We start from the raw sequence: 21,675 nt of genomic DNA, 5'->3' as shown, positions 1-21,675 counted from the left end.
AGCAAGGTATCTAGGTACTTACTCCTAACTAGACAGAAAATAACTGATTTGCTGAGGCAGAGAGAGAGAGGATATACCCTCTGGGACTGCCCCTAGGGTGTGGCCAGAGCTTTTTAATTTCCTGTCTAGTCCTGCTCCTGTGGAGGCAACATAACCCGAAGGTGGTGTATCACCGAGGACTACGTCTGTCAATGAGCGCTAGAGAAATACAGACTAACGCACTATTTTGACACTGAACTTGAAAATACTGACAATTCTACCAACATAATATCAAAGTGATCTTGCTCCAAATGCCACAATGCCCAAAAAGCATCACTGGGGCTTCTCTTATTAAATTGTATTGCCAAAACTAGTGCAAAAGGAGATTTCAACCATTTCCTACCTTATGAATAAAAATTGCCTTTGGATACACTTGTATTGGAAATGCATTCAGGGTAGCAATGTACCAAAATTGGAACAGCAATGGTGCCTTTAGGTGCCATACAGAGGGTGAAAGTGTCAGCCATCCTGGTTCCCTTGTGCTTACACCTTTAGACTCCATTCACACCTATGCAGTTCGCTTTGAGTGTTTCTGCAGCACTTTTTGAATTTTTTTGCAAAATCGCATTAAAAATGCACTACAACTGCTTTCCTGCAGCTTCCCTATTGATCGTTTGCATTTAAAAAAAAGTCCCTGACCCTTTCCAAAATTGCAGAGGCACTAAAACGCAATGATGTGAATGTGTTCCATAGGAACCCATGTTAAAAAATAACATCTTGCTTTTCTGAAAACATAATGGAGTTACCACGTCGCCTCGTTTTTGGATACTAGCTGGAACGCACGCCACTATTGGCCCTTCCGGCATTTGTATTGCTCTGTTATGTTCGCGTAGCTACACAAGAGTGTTTTTTACCATTGCTCCGGTTTTTAATTATATGTATTGGCTCTATTAAAGCATACATTCCCAAATAAAGACGTTTTTACGCTATGAGGAGCCTGTCCCCACTTTTTTATGTTTTCTCCTTGGGATCAATATGTGTCATCTATTCTACAGAGGAACCCCATTGGGAGGACAAGCTGGGAACCCGCACACAGGTCACAGAGACCACTCAGTGGGCACAATTTACAATCTTTGCCCTGGGCACTGGATGACCTTGTCCCAGCACTGCCATCACCATACCCAGGATATACTCGCTTTACCCATTCGGCCATTGTGGCAAGAAAATAGTGTTTGTTTGCGTGGCTATCTTTCAAGGATCCAGCACCTTATATTGGACATTGTTTTTTGGCTTTTATCATATAATATTTTATCACGTATGTGGACTTTGGTTGTGAGGGTTTCTTTCCTTCTTTTTGCACCAATTTTTTATTTCTGTAGAGCACTTTAATGATTCTTTTGTGTATGGCATTTTGATGAATTTTCACTATGTGTTTGATTGCTTATTAGGTAACAGTAGAGCTTGTGCTGCTGACCGCATATGGAAATGTTTACCGTAATATCCCAATTATATCATCATATCATCACCATTAGTGGCTTGCAGCAGCAGCAGCCTTAATACAGAATATAGAATATACATATATTATTTTTAGTTTTTTTGTATTGCAAAACTTATCACTACTATATGTTTTTTTGGCACAAGTGTATTGATAGAAAACCCTTTTCTGCAAAAAGCATGAAAAAACTCATTGGTGGTAACCTGAGCCGGAGGCTCCATTAACACTTATGCAGCTTGCTTGTGAGCATTTCTGCAGCGCTTTTTCCCTTTTTTTTAACCGTGATTTTTACAGCGTTTTTGCCACAATTTGCGTTTTGTGTTTTTTTTTTTATGCTTTTTTGGCAAATTTGTTGTTGGGCAGATTAAAAACTGCAAATTGCGGTGAAAGTGCACTACATGCTTTTCTGCAGCTTCTCCATTGAAGTCTATTGAACCAAAAAAGCAAAAAAAGCACCATTTTGCATTTAAATAAAAGTCCTTGTCCCTTTCCAAAAACGCAGGGGCACAAAAATGCATTGATGTGAACGTGTTCCATAGGAACCCATGTTAAAAATATTGTCCTGCGTTTCTGCAAAAAGCATGAAAAAACGCATTGGTGTGAATGGAGTCTAACGGTGGGGGTTGTAGTTTTGAGGTATTTTGTGGCCTACATAGGGATCATTCTGGGCCCCTTGCAATTCTTTTTATTCGTGGATATAAAAAAGTGTTATGGGAAACATCCAGTGAGCTATGTGTTCGGTTCCTAAATCTGGTGTGTATTGATTTGAACGTAATCAGTTAAATTATATCTTAATTTCCCGTTACAGGTTACTGCCCTTTGCATATTTACATTATTTAAAGGAAACTTGTACTGAGAAAAAATGCATGCTGCCACTGCTGAATTCTCCTTCTGACAATGCCTCTATATTTCTCCTAGCACATTTCCTCTATTAAGCCACCTTGTATAAATGCATTCTTGTGACTGTAAATTATTCTGAAGAATAGATCTAATAAAGCCAAAAGGGATGGGGGAACAGTGTATATTTTAGAAATCATGGTGGCACTGTATAGAAAAGCAGATACTGTAGAATTAACAAGAATGAAAACTATGGAGTTGACAAAATAGAAAACAATAGACATTGTAATACCAAATAACATTTTTCTATATTGATCATGCCTCTCACATCACTATATGTACAATTTTCTATTGGATCCAGCAGACAGGAGGCTCATCTTCTATTCAGTTTCATTGTATGATTACTGTTTCATTGTAAGCGTACACTGCTGCAGGCAGAAGCAGAGCATCTGAAATTCCCTGGAGACATCCGAACACTGCTCTAATAGCTGGTGGAAATTTAGGAGCTTAAAGGTAACCTATGCTGAAAGAAATAGGAGGATCGCCATACCTGACCTCTTTCTGAATAATGCTACTTGCCTGGCTGTCATGCTAATTTTATATATTTTATTAATGTTTGACTCACAGCCTTGAAACAAGCATAGAGCAAGCTAAGTCAGAACATTTTTTAGATCAAAGACCCAGAGATGAGCTGGGTCGGTCCAAACTCCGTCTGAACTCAGTTCAGCAGAACCCATGAGAAGCTGCCCCATCGCATCCTCGCTGGCCCAATCAGCTGCAGCCGAGTCATTCCCTGCCTCAGAGCTGTCCTTAACCAAGGGGATTGGGATGATCACTGATTCAAAATGGCCACATGGCCATAATGGTTTTATGTCATTTTCCTAATATTAGGTAAATTCTATCAAAAGCATACCTGCCCTTTACTGCCACACAGCCATAGCTGATTGGGCCAGAGGGGATGCAATCATATGACAGCTTCCAATGGGTTCTTTTCGAAGTGGGTTTGGACTGAGTTCATCCAGATCAATGGATACCACTTGCTAGACTGCTAATCTCTTGGGCTCGGTATACGAGGAGGACATGAAAGAAATTGCAAGAGATCTAAGTGCTCACTGCAATATGACCCTTTATTAAAAGTATTAAAATCACTCACATATAAAGCACAATCGGGCTTGTGCAGACCAAACAGGCAGTAACAAGAGAGCTTGTGAGGAGCAGAGGTGTGTAGTCGCCGCTCGTCCGTCGGATTCTCCGCCCCCTATACGCATGGCGTCATACGCTTGCGCATCACGACTTTCTCAGAGATGCATACAAATCGAGGGCCATCAATGAAGCTACTTCTTACCTAAATGTGCAAACTCAGCATCAGTGATGGTAGTAACTGCGTTTAAGTAAACAGCGTTACTTAATGCAGTTACTTTTGAGGGTAACGAGTAATCTAACTGATTACCCGTTCCCTCCCTGTAACGCTGTTGCCACTACTTTAGGCTGCGTTACTGCAATTACATCTACCGCCACCAGATGGCAGTAGGTGTAATTGTAATTCCCCCTCTCCTCTATGACCGCTGTCTGTAGAAGAGGAGGAGACTCAGACACGGAGACACGAGAGAATCGGCAGATGATGATGGCTGCAGAGGGGCGGGGATGATGGCTACAGCTGCGGAGGCGGAGATGACGGGGAGATGCACTGCTCTGGCAGAACCTGCCTGGCTACATATCCATGGAGGGTCCTGCAAACTACGGAGATGACCACAGCGGGCGAAGTCAGATCTTTTTTCATGCTATGGAGCTGCGGTGTGGAGTACGGGGAGATGAACTGCTCTGGGGGGGGGGGGGGCTGCAGATGAGTGTGCATTGGGCCTGTTTAGTAGTGGGATGGGAGTTAGTTGCTGGATGGTGGATGGCAACCCCCAACTCCTGACGTTTGCAAGACCCTCCATGGATATGTAGCCCCTAGCCAGGCAGGTTCTGCCAGAGCAGTGCATCTCCCCGTACTCCACCCTGCAGCTCCGTAGCATGAAAAACGATCTGCCTCCGCCCGCTGTAGTCATCTCCGTAGTTTGCAGGACCCTCCATGGATATGTAGCCAGGCAGGTTCTGCCAGAGCAGTGCATCTCCCTGTCATCTCCGCCACCTCCGCAGCTGTAGCCATCATCTCTGCCCCTCTGCAGCCATCATCTCATAATGGGTTAATCATATCAAGGTATATCGGGCTTGGCGCTCGGCTTGTTCGGTGGAAATCCTGCGTATGCGCATTTGCGGCAGGCAGACCGCTACACCGGTTCACACTAGGTTGCTCCGACTTCGGGGGCGACCTGAGAGGCAGAGAGCACAGCGCGCCAGCCCCAGGAGGAGGACGGAGCCAGACAGACCCGGACAGTGTGCCAGTGCCTGCCAGGCCACACCACCTCCAGCAGCCAGCCCAGCACAGCAGGTACCAAAAACAAAACCTCACAGTCAGTCAGGACTCAGACCCCCACCACGCCACCATCAGTGTGCCACACCACCACCACCAGTGTGCCACACCACCACCACCAGTGTTCCACACCGCCACTACCAGTGTTTCACACCGCCACCACCAGTGTTTCACACTGCCACCACCAGTGTTCCACACCGCCACCACCAGTGTGCCACACTGCCACCACCAGTGTTTCACACTGCCACCACCAGTGTGCCACACTGCCACCACCACCAGTGTTCCACACCACCACCAGTGTGCCACACCGCCGCCACCACCAGTGTGCCACACCGCCACCACCACCAGTGTGCCACACCGCCACCACCACCAGTGTGTCGTGTGCCACACCACCAACAGCCAGCCACTCCAGGCAGCAGGTACCAAAAAACAAAACAAAATACAGTTACTCACAGTCAGGAGGACTTAGGACTCAGACCCCCACAGTGTGCCACACTGCCACCACTATTAAAGATCTCATAGAACGTAATTGCATTATAGAATAGTAAAAAAAGTTGCAGTTACTTTGCTGAGTAACTAATTACTTTTTCAATGTGGTAACTGAGTCACTAACTCAATTACTTTTTGGGAGAAGTAATTTGTAACTGTAACTAATTACTTTTTTAAAGTAAGATGACCAACACTGCTCAGCACATTAAAAAGTGATCCGGGAGGAGATATCAGCAAACCCCTGTGGTTAGGTGAATAGCACCAGTCAAGAGCAAACAACCTCATGAGTTAAATATGCAGCAAAGCAGCTGCTCTGCACAGCATATGGAAAACAGCAAAGATCACTATAGTAGTGGTGCCTACCAGGGCTGGACTGGGAATAAAAACCAGCCCTGGAAATAATTTCATACCAGCCCCAGTGGCGTAGCGTGGGTTGTCAGCACCCAAGGCAAGGCAAGTAATTTGCGTCCCTAACCAGCGGACATTTAGCGCTCTCTGGGTCCCTACCACTCATACAGAATTAAAACCCCTTATGATACATTTTAGGATTTACCACTCCTCCTTATTTTCCTTTCTTTCCCTTTTATCTCTATCCTAATTTCTTTTTTTTTTCCATCTCTCTCTCTCTATCCGGCTTTTTTGTTCTTTCTCTTATTCTTTCTCTCCCTTTTTCTTTGTTCCTCCCCTTCTTTTCCTTTCTCTTCCATGTATTCTCTATTTTAATACCTTCTCTTACCACTTGTTGGGGGGGGGGGGGCTGGGAGAGCGGTGCAGGCTCCAGGGACAGCCCAGCTGGGAGGCCACAGGCTCTAGGAACAGCCCAGCTGGCTCCCCCCCCCCCACTATCTAATACACTGCTGACCCCCCTCCCCACTTTCTAATACACTGCTGACCCCCCCTCCCCGTTATCTAATACACTGCTGACCCCCCCCCCTTCCTGCTATCTAATACACTACTGACCCCCCTCCCCACTATCTAATACACTGCAGACCCCCTTCCCACTAGCTAATACACTTCTGACCCCCCTCCCCACTATCTAATACACTGCTGGTCCCCCTCCCCACTATCTAATACACTGCTGCCCCCCCTCCCCACTATCGAATACACTGCTGCCCCCCTCCCCACTATCTAATACACTGCTGACTCCCCCTCCCCACTATCTAATACACTGCTGGCCCCCTCCCCACTATCTAATACACTGCTGACTCCCCCTCCCCACTATCTAATACACTGCTGTCCCTCCCTCCCCACTATCTAATACACTGCTGGCCCCCTCCCCACTATCTAATACACTGATGACCCCCCCTCCTCACTATCTAATACACTGCTGACCCCCCTCCCCCACTATCTAATACACTGCTGGCCCCCTCCAACACTATCTAATACACTGCTGACCTCCCTTCTCACTATCTAATACACTGCAGACCCCCTCCCCATTATCTAATACACTGCAGCCCCCCTCCCCACTATCTAATACACTGCAGACCTCCCTCCCCACTATCTAATACACTGCAGACCCCCCTCCCCACTATCTAAGACACTGCAGACCTCCCTCCCCACTATCGAATACACTGCAGACCCCCTCCCGACTATCTAATACACTGCAGACACCGTCCCTCCCCCCAATACAATGCTGATCCCTCCCCTCCCCCTAATACAATGCTGTTCCCCCTTGCACCCTCCCCCTAATACAATGCTGATCCCCCCTCCCCCGAATACAATGCTGATCCCCCTCCACCTAATACAATGTTGATTCCCCCCTCCCTCTAATACAATGTTGTTCCCCCCCGGCCCCCTCCCCCTAACACAATGCTGATCCCCAATCCCCTAATACATGCTGTTCCCCCCAGCCCCTCCCCCTAATACAATTCTTAACTCCCTCGGCCTCCTGCCCCTAATACAATGATGTTCCCCCCCTGGCCCCCCTAATACAATGCTGATCCCCCCTTTTTTTAAATTAGGGGGAGGGGGCCAAGGGATGAACAGCACTGTACTGTATTAGGGGAAGGGGGGATCAGCATTGCATTAGGGGCAGGGGGCCAGGGAGGATCAGCAGTGTATTAGGGGGAGGGATCAGCATTGTATTGGAAGGAGGGGGATCAACATTGTATTAGGGGGGGGATCAGCATTGTATTAGGGGCCCTAATACAATGCTGATCTCCCCTCCCCCCAATACAATGCTGATCCCTCCCCCTAATACACTGCTGATCCCCCCCTGGCCCCCTCCCCCTAATACAATGCTGACCCCCCCCAAATGCAATACACAAGGTTCCCCCAAAGCCCCTTTACTCGTACCTGTAAACAGGGCAGCTCAACGATGCTGGTGCTTGTGTGGGAGGGAAGGGATGTCGCCGTCATGCTGTGCAGCCAGTCAGTAGATCCACCGCCGGGCAGCCATCGGATATCATGTCATGTTGTCATATGCCGCTCACATCCGGCGTCTGGTGTAAGAAGAATCATTCCGCTCAACTCTTCTGACCCAGCGGGCTGCGAAAGGAGGTGGAGTAAAAAAATATTTTCCTGTCTTGTGGCTTAGTGCAGCCACATCTCAAAGCGGCCCCAGGGCCGGCAGCCTACTGGGGAAATTTCCCGGTATCCCGGTAGGCCAGTTCGGCCCTGGTGCCTACAACAGAGAATTTCAGCTTCTATCGGAATTAGCCAGGTATGGCACATATAGTATCTCACAAAAGTGAGTACACCCCTCACATTTTTTGTAAATATTTTATCATACATTTTCATGTGACAACACTGAAGAAATGACACTTTGCTACAATGTAGTGAGTATACAGCTTGTAAATTTGCTGCCCCTCAAAATAACTCAACATACAGCCATTAATGTCTAAACCACTGGCAACAAAGTGAGTACACCCCTAAGTGAAATGTCCAAATTAGGTCCAAAGTATCAATATTTTGTGTGGCCACCATTATTTTGCAGCACTGCCTTAACCCTCTTGGGCATGGAATTCACCAGAGCTTCACAGGTTGCCACTGGAGTCCTCTTCCACTCCTCCAGGGCGACATCACGGAGCTGATCCTCCACCTTCCGTTTGAGAATGGCCCACAGATGCTTTATAGGGTTTAGGTCTGGAGACATGCTTGGCCAGTCCATCACCATTACCCTCAGCTTCTTTAGCAAGGCAGTGGTCCTCTTGGAGGTGTGTTTGGGGTAGTTATCACGTTGGAATAATGCCCAGTGGCCCAGTCTCTGAAGGGAAGGGATTATGCTCTGCTTCAGTATGTGACAGTACATGTTGGCATTCATGGTTCCCTCAATGAACTGTAGCTCCCAAGTGCCGGCAGCACTCTTGCAGCCCCAGACCTTGATACTCCCACCACCATGCTTGACTGTATTCAAGACACACTTGTCTTTGTACTCACCTGGTTGCCACCACACACGCTTAACAACATCTAAACCAAATACGTTTATCTTGGTCTCATCAGACCACAGGACATGATTCCAGTAATCCATGTCCTTAGTCTGCTTCTTTTCAGCAAACTGTTTGCAGGCTTTCTTGTGCATCATCGTTAGAAGAGGCTTCCTTCTGGCATTACAGCCATGCAGACCAATATGATGCAGTATGCGGCGCATGGTCTGAGCACTGACAGGCTGACCCCCCCACCCCTTCAACTTATGCAGCAATGCTGGCAGCACTCATACGTCTATTTCCCAAAGACAACCTCTGGATAGGACGCTGAGCATGTGTACTCAATGCCTTTGGTTGACCATGGCGAGGCCTGTTCTGAGTGGAATCTGTCTTGTCAAACCGCTGTCTGGTCTTGGCCACCGTGCTGCAGCTCAGTTTCAGGGTCTTGGCAATTTTCTTATAGCCTAGGACATATTTCTGTAGAGCAACAATTCTTTTTTTCAGATCCTCCGAGAGTTCTTTGCCATGAGGTGCCATGTTGAACTTCCAGTGACCAGTATGAGAAAGTGAGAGAGATAAAACCAAATTTAACACACCTGCTCCCCATTCACACCTGAGACCTTGTAAATCTAACGAGTCATATGACACCGGAAGGGAAAATGGCTAATTGGGCCCAATTTGGACATTGTACTCACTTTTGTTGCCAGCAGTTTAGACATAATGGCTGTGTGTTGAGTTATTTTGAGGGGAAAGCAAATTTACACTGTTATACAAGCTGTACACTACTTTACATTGTAGCAAAGTGTAATTTCTTCAGTGTTGTTACATGAAAAGATATAATAAAATATTTATAAAAATGTGAGGGGTGTACTTATTTTTGTCAGATACTGTACATACTTACATTAGTCCAAGCTTGATCAATTTAACTAGGCAAAGAAGAGAGACGAACTTTAGCTATAGAGATGAAAAATGGCAGTGGCATTATATTTAAATCTGCCTTCATACTTTATTATTTTTCTATATATTGTAAGGGATTAGCTCGGTGGTAGGCGTGGATGACCCCTTTGGGGGTGCGTTTTCACAGAGAGATAGCCGAGCAGAGGTTGAAAACAAGACTGATTTATTCATGCAATTTACTTCACACAATTGCAAGCGTCAAAACAGCCAAAATAAAATAAAAGACAAAATAAATCCTTGCCTCTGTGGGCGGCTACCTTCTCACGCTGGAACCTACCTAAGAAGTCTTCCCAACCTACTGTTGGGCCGACACTGCTGATCCTACAGCAGACACTCAAATGTCCATTTGTTTGCTTTTCACACAGCACAAACATTGTCCATTGAACATGTCCCTTTGTTTTCTTTCACACAGCACATGTTCATTTATAACAGGATCCTTTACTCTTCAGATTCTTCACATTGAACACAGTTCATTTAACAGGTCCCTTTACTCTTCACACTCTTCACATGGAACACTTTGTCTTCTCACCTTTGAGACGTCTTCACTCGTGGTTACCCTCCTTAGCTTCACATCGCTGTAGGGGGTCTTCTCCCATGCTCACCAGCTTGTCGGGAGGCACACATCCGACTGTCCCCCTCTCCCAGCCCACACGGCGACAGGAGGCAGCAGTCCTTCTCCCATGCCCACACGGCGTTGGGAGGTACACGTATGTCTGCCTTCCTCTCCCAGCCCACACGGCGACAGGAGGCAGCACTCAATAGATTTTCTCTGGACAAATTATAGAGGCCTTGATCTCCTCATTCTGAACAGCTGAATGGTTTTCAACTTCCTGCTGGCTCTTTTTGCAGCCAACACCCTATAGTATCAGTGAACTTTTCAAAGCAGGTGGGAATGTGTCTCCTCTCAGTGACTACATTCCCAGATTTACCTGACTTCCTGTCACATACCCCCCCCCTCTTGTTTCAACCCTAGGGTTGGGACACATATTTCCAGGCACGCATGTGTCAGGCACTGCTGACTCACTGATAAGCCTCCTATTATCCTCAAGCTTCCGGATGAAACTGTTTCTGTCATCTTCACTGACAGATTTCTCATAAATGCCACACAGTTTGTCTCTCATCTCATATACACATTCTTCAACTGCATTTTTGGCATAATTTTGCTCCTTCTCGTTTCTGTCATCTTCATTGACAGCTTTCTCATAAATGTCAGACAGCTTGTCCCTCATAACCGTCTGTCCAATCCACCATGGAGGACCGTGATCCATAGGCAACTCAATTGGGCTAGTCTTAATGTCTTCAACATTCTTAAGACGCCTCTCTCTGCAATCCATAAATGTTTTCCACAAAACTTTGAGAACCTTTGCTTCACTAAGCTTTGTTCCAAGTAGGGACTCTTGACATCCCTCTGTGACTTGAGTTGCCTCTCCATACAGCTGTACACAATCATTGACTTTTTGTTGTAAAAGGGAATGATCTTCCTTCTTGAGCTTTGCTTGCTCTAAGATGCTGTGCAGAGGATTTTCCAATTGAGACAACAGGCTGTCACACATTTCTTCAAAGTGACCCCTGTTCCTTTTCCCAGAGATATCAATATCATTCAAACATTTCATATTCATAGGCAGATCTGAAGCATTTGCACTCATCAACTTCTTAAACTTTTCGCCCTCCTGAGCGAGTCGCAGTAAAGGCCTACTATTTGATTTGATATTCAGTTTATATTTCTTGCCAAACTCTTCACAGAAGTAGCCAACCAGAACATCATCAACTTTCCTTCCACCAACATAGGGGTTAAAGGCAACAACACAGTTGAACCCAGCGATCTGGGTGGTATCCATTATAGACCTCCTCTCTGCATCAGTGAAGAAGCATGGAACTGCAACACATTCTTTTACAGGTTTCTTCAATGCACTTTCTGCTGAACTATTTGACCGCTCAAGGTCACCTAGTTCCTTTTCTCTATCTGAATTCCACATGGAATGTATCTCAAGATCACGATCAAATTTCTGCCACCTGTCTTTCACCAGTTCCATTTTGGAAATATTCCCTGAAAGGCACTTGAACTTAATTTGCTTCACGTTTTCATCAACAGCCTTAGTTTTCTCCACTAGGTGGCGTTTGCTTTTTTCTCCCAGATTTATATCACTTGCTTTAGTTTTCTCCGCTTTAGTTTTCTCCACTAGGTTTTCAGCCTGAACTGAGAAAACATCACATTTCTTACACAGCTCCTTTGTTTGCTGAAGTTTTTGAAGGAACGGTTTATTCCACAGGGGTGATTCAAGCCACATGTCATCACATTTCTGAGGCTCACTCAGGACAGACCCCAAAACACTGATCCTTTTAAAAACTGCATCAGGCACACTATCCCCTCTTTGGGACAGATCCTCTGTTGCCTGTAATTCCTCTTCCAGTTCCTGCAACGGAATCTTCATCTCTTCTACTTGCTGTTCTAAGGCTCGTTTAGACTTTTCTAGCTCCTGAACGCTTTTCACAACATCATCCTTGGAGCGGACCAAATCTTCCATTTCTGTACACAGCTGTTGGTTAACTCTTTCTAGTTCAGCCTTACACTCTAGAGCATCCTCCAAAGAGCGAGCCAAGAACAGGGCTTTGCTCTCGTTATCACGCACCTCCGTTTCTTCACGTGCGCGTTCTTCTGCATATTTTGCAGACACAGTCTTCTCTTCACCAAGCATCTGATCAAACTTCTTTTTCACATCTTCAACACACTGTAATGAACCAACGCTTTCTTCCATGCGTTTTTTCATATCCGCTATCTGAGCTTGCAATGTTGCGACTTGCTCTGATAGGTTTTTCTTTGCTTCCGCCTCCTCTTTTAATTGTTCCAGGAAGCCATTTTTCTCATCTTCCATTTGTTTGAGCTTTGTGCTAAAACTCAGCCTTTGACACCTCTCTTCCTGTAAGAGTTCCTGCGTGTCTTGCAGCTGCGATTCCAAGATAGAAAAATCTTCCGCAATTTCTCTAGATTTGCTGTCTGCTTGAGAAAGCTGATTTGTAACATTGTCCAACTCAACCTGCAGTCGGTTTGCCTTCTCTGACAGCTTAGCACACAATCGGTCACCTTCTGACACCTTCACTTGCGATTCCAGAAGCTGTGCCTCTACTTTTTCCCTCTTATGTTCACAATCTCCTTTTCCCTGCATAAGAGCTTTCACCTCATTGGCTAGCTTCTGGGAATGAGACTGTAATTCTGCCACACAGGCTTCTTTCTCCTTTAACTGCTGCTGGAAACGTTGGGCTTCACCTTTCCAACTTTCACAGTCTGCACGTAATTCATCTACCACATTGCTCAAAGTAGTGAGCTCATACACAGTACTCAGTAATTTAGCCTCTCTTTCACTTTTCTCTTTGTCGCTGAGAGACAATGTCGCTTTCAGAGCCACATTCTGTTCCTGCGACTCCTGCAGGTCTATTTTTGTAGCTCCCAAAGACTGAAGACTTTTTTCCAGCTGATTACGCAACTCCAACATATCAGCCATACTTTGCTTCTGCAAAGTCTGAATTTCACTTTCCTTTTCCATGAGGATGGTATCTTTCTCCATTATAGTCTCTCTGCGTTTTTGCAACTCGACCAAAAGAAGAGCAGTGGATTCTTCCCACTGTAACACATGAGACTTGAGTAGTTCATTCATTTCCTGCAAGTTTCTATGCTCCATTTTAAGCAATTCCAAGGCTTGTTCCTTTTCTTCCATTTTCCGTTGCAAGGCATCCAACTCAGCCCTGCACACATACTCGGTTTCCTCCAAACCGATGGCCTCCATTGGCTGCTGGCGTCTCTGTTTCCAGCCTGCCATGCTCTCTTGATGAGCCTTTTGTTGAGCTGCAAAGCTCCGTTGTTTCAGCATCTCCCCCATTTTGGGTTTACTTTTCATCTGAGCACACTGCGTCTCCATAGCAGTTTCATCAGTGTTGCTAGGGACAACACCCTTCCTCTTTAGTAGACTCTCTTTAGGCATGGATGGGGCTGGTTCAGACGGTAGCATCCCCTCCATCCATAGAATCCGGTCTCTCATTTCATCTATCTTTGCATTTTTCAGGCGTTTGGATCGCCCCATCTTCAATAACTCCACAAACAAATTTTTCACAGTCCAGCAAACAAAATTTGAGACCACTGTCTCTTTAACACATGTAGTTTTTCTCTCTCTTGCAAGATCTCTTTTCCTGCGCACACAGTTTGTGCAGTCACTTGCACCAGACACAACAAAGTTCATCAAATAATTTTGAGACCGCTGTCTCTTTAAAACACTTTTTTTTTTTTTTCTGTCAGGATCTTCTCTCCTGCACACATAGATTGTGCAATCTCATGCACCAGATAAAGTTAATCAAACATTTGCACTTCCTTGCAGGGATCTCTGCTTATGCCCACTGCATACCTCCACCATATGTAAGGGATTAGCTCGGTGGTAGGCGTGGATGACCCCTTTGGGGGTGCGTTTTCACAGAGAGATAGCCGAGCAGAGGTTGAAAACAAGACTGATTTATTCATGCAATTTACTTCACACAATTGCAAGCGTCAAAACAGCCAAAATAAAATAAAAGACAAAATAAATCCTTGCCTCTGTGGGCGGCTACCTTCTCACGCTGGAACCTACCTAAGAAGTCTTCCCAACCTACTGTTGGGCCGACACTGCTGATCCTACAGCAGACACTCAAATGTCCATTTGTTTGCTTTTCACACAGCACAAACATTGTCCATTGAACATGTCCCTTTGTTTTCTTTCACACAGCACATGTTCATTTATAACAGGATCCTTTACTCTTCAGATTCTTCACATTGAACACAGTTCATTTAACAGGTCCCTTTACTCTTCACACTCTTCACATGGAACACTTTGTCTTCTCACCTTTGAGACGTCTTCACTCGTGGTTACCCTCCTTAGCTTCACATCGCTGTAGGGGGTCTTCTCCCATGCTCACCAGCTTGTCGGGAGGCACACATCCGACTGTCCCCCTCTCCCAGCCCACACGGCGACAGGAGGCAGCAGTCCTTCTCCCATGCCCACACGGCGTTGGGAGGTACACGTATGTCTGCCTTCCTCTCCCAGCCCACACGGCGACAGGAGGCAGCACTCAATAGATTTTCTCTGGACAAATTATAGAGGCCTTGATCTCCTCATTCTGAACAGCTGAATGGTTTTCAACTTCCTGCTGGCTCTTTTTGCAGCCAACACCCTATAGTATCAGTGAACTTTTCAAAGCAGGTGGGAATGTGTCTCCTCTCAGTGACTACATTCCCAGATTTACCTGACTTCCTGTCACAATATCCTATAATTTATTCTACCAATTTCCTCTATTTTTACAAAAATTTTGACTGTTACAAGTCACCTCAGCCAAAAAAGATGTTTTAGTATTTGCTGGATGCCAGAAGGTTAAGTAATTTACTTCTGTTTGATTTATCTTGGAGACTCCAGTGTCACAATTTGCATGCCTAGCTTTCCTATCGTTATTCCCTACCACAATCATTGCCAGGGCTTGTTTTTCCTGCCTAATTTTTTCTTTTGCTTTGCATTATAAAGGACACCACAGGTGGATTGAGACACCTCTTGTTGTAAATGAAAGAATGAGATTCCATGAGTGATGGGAACAGAAGCAGATGTTGCAGCAGCCTCGGAGTGATGTGGAAAGCCAGCAGGTAATACCTAAAAGTGATTTTAGGGCAGAATGACCGCTCAGATGCCTAGTAGTGATAAGCAAGCTGCAATGATATTTTATATTAATTAATTTATATAATATATTAATATTATGATAATGATTATTATTTTTTTAATACAATACCAATGAATACCAAGCTGTTAGCTTAAACAATATGTTATGCTGTTCTCATAAAAATGAATGAAAAAAAAATCTGTTTGCCCATGGTTGGGCAAATAGTTTGGATCCGTGTACTTATCAATCACTGTTACTTAAAAAAGAAGAATTAACTAGTTTAAGTGGATAGATAGATAGATAGATAGATAGATAGATAGATAGATAGATAGATAGATAGATAGATAGATAGATAGATAGATAGATAGATAGATAGATAGATAGATAGATAGATAGATAGATAGATAGATAGATAGATAGATAGATAGATAGATAGATAGATAGATAGATAGATAGATAGATAGATAGATAGATAGATACAATGCTACCATCTAGTGGTGATCTATTATAAAGCCTTCACAAAGCACCACTGTATTCCTGTAAAATTGTCTTTTTCTAAGCAGCCAGTCATTTGTCTATGCACTACATTAACTTTGTTTCTTTAAGTTATTTCTTTAGTGTTAACACCATATTATATAATTAATTCTTGGGAGTAGCAAAAACAGATTCCACCCGCTGATTCGTAAGGTTTTCAGATGGATACCAAAAGTTAACGAGCATGATTTACTAAGGTTGGAAGGTCAATCATCATCCTTCCAGGCAATGGAATAGGAGCATCACAGCAGCTTAGTCATTAGCACTCTTGATTTGCAGCTCATGAGTTTAAATTCCACCTGGGGTGCTGTTTGCTCTGAGTTTGCATGGTCATGAGAATGATAAAGACAATAGTTCATGACCTTTTATTGGGGGGAAGCACCACATCACATTTGGCGCTATATAATTACAGGATATAAATCATCAGGGATACATTATTATCTGTTTTACTAAAAAAGAATAGAAATACATACATAAGCAGTTTAAAACTATACAGACATACTAAATTGCAGCCCATATCCCCATTTTGTAGTGTCTTGCATCACAGCAGAATAGATATTTTCTCCTCACTTCTGTCAACCTAAAAACACATCCTTACAATTAGCTTAAAAAAGATGTTAACATTGCAATCTCATTTATAATTTTAACAGACTGTCATAAATAAAAATATACACTTTTAACAGTTTTGATGTCTAAATCTATCATGTAAAATAAATTTACTGCACACTATAACACATATTTAATCTTTATATTGTAAAACAAGTATATTCAATGATATTCATGCTTACCAACTGTCCTGAATTTGATAGAACAGTCAGCTGTTTGTTTAGCTGTCCCACCACAACTGCTTTGCATACTAATGAAGTGTGGCTGATTCATTTACAAGTCCAGCAGCACATTCATATGCAAATCTCATGGCCTATTCATGTGGCTGTTTGTGGAGGGGCAAGGAAGTACCTCCTTAGGAAGGAAGTCAGGTCTTGGCCTGCTGCACACACACACACTTTGCACCCACACTATCCGCACTGTGCACCTACACAGACACCTGGGAACTCGGTGTCCACTGCGGATGGTGGCAAAGAGTGACTAGCCATTTTAGGATGGAGGTAGAGGGTTTGTTACATCACATTCTTCCATCGACTTTGGGGCATAATTTCTCCCACTGACCAGCAGAATGGAGACAAAATTACTGACCACTGCACATGGTACACAGTGCTATATTTTACCCCTACACTGTATATGCTATGCTATATGTTATACTCCTGACACCTGCAAGATACACACTATGTTTTGTGGTATGCTCTTGACCCCTGTAATCTATATGCTGTGGTGTACATTGTACCCTTGACCCCTGCAATACACACGCTAAATGTCCGAAACTATCGGGCATATATCGGCCGATACCGATATCCGATTACCAAAATATCGGTATCGGTACCAAAAAAATGATATTGATTGATCACTAATATATATATATATATATATATATATATTAGTGAACGACCAATATCATTTTATATCTATATATATATATATATATATATATATATATATAAGCAAGCACAGAAAAAACAAACAACGAAATGATCTATACATACATAATACATAAGAAAAATATTTAAATAGAATAAACCTAATAAACAAATAAAGTGACATGTCCAGGGTAGAAAGGCAACAAAGAAGCAAAAAAGTAGGTGGAAAATAATTACCAAAAGTGTATGTCCAGGTCCCATCTGAGGTTTAACCCCTGAAGGACGCTCGTTGTTTAATTGAATATGCACCATGCCTCTCTGTTCAAAGGTTACCTGCTTTTGTCCCCACCCCTGGGCATGGAAGACACTCTCTCAATGCCAGTAAACCTGAAAGAGGACTATTCTCCCTACTATACTCCCTAAAATGACGCAAGACATTTGAAAAGCGCCTCTCATTCAGGTTATCAGTGTCACAGTAGTATTCCCTTAATCTAGTACGTAGGGTGTGTGTTGTGCACCCCACATATTGTAGATTAAAAGCAACAAAATGGATTAGGCACACTAAATATTGGGTTCCAAAATGAATGCATTGTTTAACCACTTACCTACAGTGCACTTTCACCCCCTTCCTGCCCAGACCGATTTTCAGCTTTCAGCGCTCTCACATTTTGACTGAGAATTACTCAGTCATGCAACACTGTACCCATTCAAAAATTGTGTCCTTTTTTTCACACAAATAGAGCTTTCTTTTGATGGTATTTAATCACTACTGGGTTTTTTATTTTTTGTGCTATAAATAAAAAAAGACTGAAAATATTGTGAAAAAACGCATTTTTCTTTGTTTCTGTCATAAAATTTTGCAAATTAGTAATTTTTCTTCACAAATTTTGGCCAAAATTTATACTGCTACTTATCTTTGGTAAAAATAACCCAAGTAAGTGTATATTATTTGGTCTTTGTGAAAGTTATAGAGTCCACAAGCTATGGTGGGAATCATTGAAAATTGATCACACTTGATCACACCTGATGTACTGAAGGCCTATCTCATTTCTTGAGACACTAAAAAGTCAGGAAAGTACAAATACCCCCCAAATGACCCCTTTTTGGAAAGTAGACATTCCAATGTATTTAATAAGGGGCATGGGGAGTTTTTTGAAGTTGTAATTTTTTCCCACAATGCTTTGCAAAATGAAGATTTTTTTTTTTTTTTTTTACAAATTGCCGTATTAACAGGTTATTTCTCTCACACAGCACATGTATACTTGCAACTACACCCCAAAACACATTCTACTACTCCTTCTGAGTATGGCGATACCACATGTGTGAGACTTTTTCACAGCCTGGCCACATACAGAGGCCTAACATCCAACCAGCACCGTCCGGCATTCTAGGAGCACAAATTACACATATAATTTCCTGACAACCTATCGTACTTTTGAAGGCCCTGGAGCACCAGGACAATGGAAACCCCCATAAAATGACCCCATTTTGGAAAGCAAACAGCCCAACGTATAATTTTTGAGGCATAATGAGTCTTTTGAATATGTCATTTTTTTCCACAAGTTTTTGGAAAATGTGGAAAGAAAATGAAAACACATTTTTTTTTACACAAAGCTGTCCATTTATGCAATATTTCTAACACATAGCATGTACATAGCAAAAATTGCACCCCAAAATACATTCTGCTATTCCTCCTGAGTATGGCGATACCACATGTGTAACACTTTTTCACAGCCTGGCCACATACATAGGCCTAACATCCAAGTAGCGCTTTACACAAAGTTGTCCATTTATCCACTTTAAGACTGGGCCTATTTTTGACACTTGGTGTTTACAAGCTAAAATCATTTTTTTTGCTAGAAAACTACTTGGAACCCCCAAACATTATATATTTTTTTTTAGCAGAGACCCTAGAGAATAAAATGGAGATTGTTGCAATATTTTTTATCACACCATATTTGCGCAGCAGTCTTCCAAATGCGATTTTTTTGGAAAATAATCACTTTTTTGATCTAAAAAATAAGAAAACAGTAAATTTAGAAAAAAAATTTTCCATAATGTGAAAGATAATGTTACGCCGAGTAATTAGATACCCAACATGTCATGCTTCAAAATTGCGCATGCTCACAGAATGGCGCCAAACATTGGTACTTAAAAATCCCCATAGGCAACATTTTAAAAATTTCTGCAGGTTACTAGCTTAGAGTTACAGAGGAGGTCTAGGGCTCAAATTATTGCTCTCGCTCTAACGATCGCGGCGATACCTCACATGTATGGTTTGAACACCGTTTACATATGTGGGCGGGACTTGCGTATGCGTTTGCTTCTGCGCGCGAGCTAACGGGGACAGGGCGCTTTAATTTTTTTTTTTTTTTTTTTTCCTATTTATTTTATTTATTATTTTTTTATTTTTACACAGTTTAAAAAAAAAATGTTTTGATTATTTTTATTCCTATTACAAGGAATGTAAACATCCCTTGTAATAGAAATAGGCATGACAGGTCCTCTTTATTGTGAGATCTGGGGTCAAAAAGACCTCACACCTCACAACTACACTAAAAAAGAAAAAAAAAATTGTTGAAAGAGGAAAAAAAAAAAAGCAAAAAAAAAAAAGCGGCCCTTTAAACCGGTTGCTAGGCAATGTCTTTTGACGTAGCTCCGGTCCTCCAAGACCATAGAGTTGAGTGAGGGCCATCTTGCCCTCACTCGACTTCCTGTCTCTGAGGATCCGGGACCGGATAGTTTTCCCCGCTGCCGGCGGGTCCGGTAAGCTGGGAAAACGTCTGGGACGCGGCAGGAGGGGGGGGGGCACCTCTTCCCCTGCACCGTAAGGGTAATTCCGTGGCGAATCCGCCACTGGGACCACCCTTATCTGAAAGCCGACCGCCCGCCGTTTCAAAAAATACCAGGGTTATGGGGGCTATCTTCTGCCATAACCCCAGTATTTAGCTTTTAATGGCCAACGCATATAGTCGTTAGGCGGTCAGTAAGTGATTGCATGTATATGGCAAACAGGTGACGATGACTGATGGGGTGACAGGTGACGATGACTGATGGGGTGACAGGTGACGATGACTGATGGGGTGAAAGGTGACGATGACTGATGGGGTGACAGGTGATGATGACTGATGGGGTGACAGGTGATGATGATTGATGAGGTGACAGGTGACGATGATTGATGAGGTGACAAGTGACGATGATTGATGGGGTGACAGATGACAATCACTGACCGGGTGACATGTGACGATGATTGATGGGGTGACAAGTGACGATCACTGATGGGGTGTCAAGTGACGATGATTGATAGGGTGACAGATGACGGTGACTGATGGGGTGACAGGTGACGATGACTGATGGGGTGACAGGTGACGGTGATTGATGGGGTGACAGGTGACGGGCGATGGTCACTGATGGGTGACAGGTGACGGGCGATGGTGCACGGCGGTACTGATGGCAGTCTCTGGTGACCGGTGAACTTTAGGCTACGTTCACATGTGAGCGTAGCGATCGCGGGCAGAATCACTGCGATTCTGCCCGTGATCCAGAAATCATTGCAAATGGCGGGACGCCTGTGCGTTGCCCGTGATTTGCAATAGCACCCCAAACGCTGTGCGATGTTGCTGCGATTTCCACCTGCCGAATCGAGGTAACATCAAGCAAACAATGCATGACGCCCCAAAGAAGCTCTTGTACCTTTTTTGGGCGTCATGCGATGTTTGCGCAATGTTACTGCGATTCGGCAGGCTGAAATGGCGGCAACATCGCACAGCGTTTGGGGTGCTATTGCAAAAAACGGGCAACGCACAGGCGTCCCGCAATTTGCAATGATTTCCGGATCGCGGGCAGAATCGTTGTGATTCTGCCCGCGATCGCTGCGCTCACATGTGAACGTTATGGGTGTCAATTTCTGGGCACTGATGAGGTGACTGTTGGGTGACAGGTGACATTGGGGGGGGCTGAGGACTGTGTGGGGACCTTTATTAGTGTGATTTTAGTGTGATTTTTACTTTTGCAGGTACACAGAGCAGTAACTCACTATTTATAGCTCTTCTCCCCTCATACTGGAAACTGTATGAGGAGAGAAGAGCTAGTAACAGTGAGTTACTGCTCTGTGTTTACATTTTGTGATCGGCTGTGAATGGATTCACAGCCGATCACTTAGTAAACAGTCACTGTCAGTGACTGTTTACTACCGCCGGTGACAGCTGTGTTCCTACGGAACACAGTGCCACCGACATGACCGCGCTGCGCGCTCCCGATCGCGTATGCGCGGTCATCTCCCGGGCGCCTTCATTGTGATCGGCTGTGTCATTGGAACACAGCCGATCACGTGGGAAACAGCCATGCCTATTGGCTGTTTCCCCCCTGCCGGTGACCGGCTGTGTCCCGGGGACACGCCGACACCGGCAGTGCACGGCGGCGCGCCCGCGATCGCGCGCCTGCCGTGCTTGAATGGGCGGACGT

General features: G+C 44.2%; 1 protein-coding gene across 3 annotated transcripts in view; it reads left to right on the top strand.

Moving 5' to 3' along the window:
* HMGA1 (high mobility group AT-hook 1) overlaps positions 1–21,675 on the top strand; it is a 436,480-nt gene that overhangs the window by 298,916 nt on the left and 115,889 nt on the right. For 2 of the 3 annotated variants that reach the window (XM_082244637.1, XM_082244636.1), the window contains exon 1: positions 15,160–15,191. The exons of the other annotated variant lie outside the window; for it this stretch is intronic. In XM_082244637.1, coding sequence (XP_082100763.1) covers positions 15,175–15,191 — 17 coding nt within the window. In that variant the 5' untranslated portion in view covers positions 15,160–15,174. Of the gene's footprint in view, positions 1–15,159; positions 15,192–21,675 lie in introns of those variants that run through there. 3 annotated transcript variants of the gene reach the window in all.

The sequence above is a fragment of the Pelophylax lessonae genome (genome assembly GCF_965119305.1).
Source record: "Pelophylax lessonae genome assembly, chromosome: 2".
Taxonomy (NCBI): domain Eukaryota; kingdom Metazoa; phylum Chordata; class Amphibia; order Anura; family Ranidae; genus Pelophylax; species Pelophylax lessonae.
Note: the sequence above shows the minus strand (reverse complement) of the source record. Positions and strands in the feature narration are given on the sequence as shown.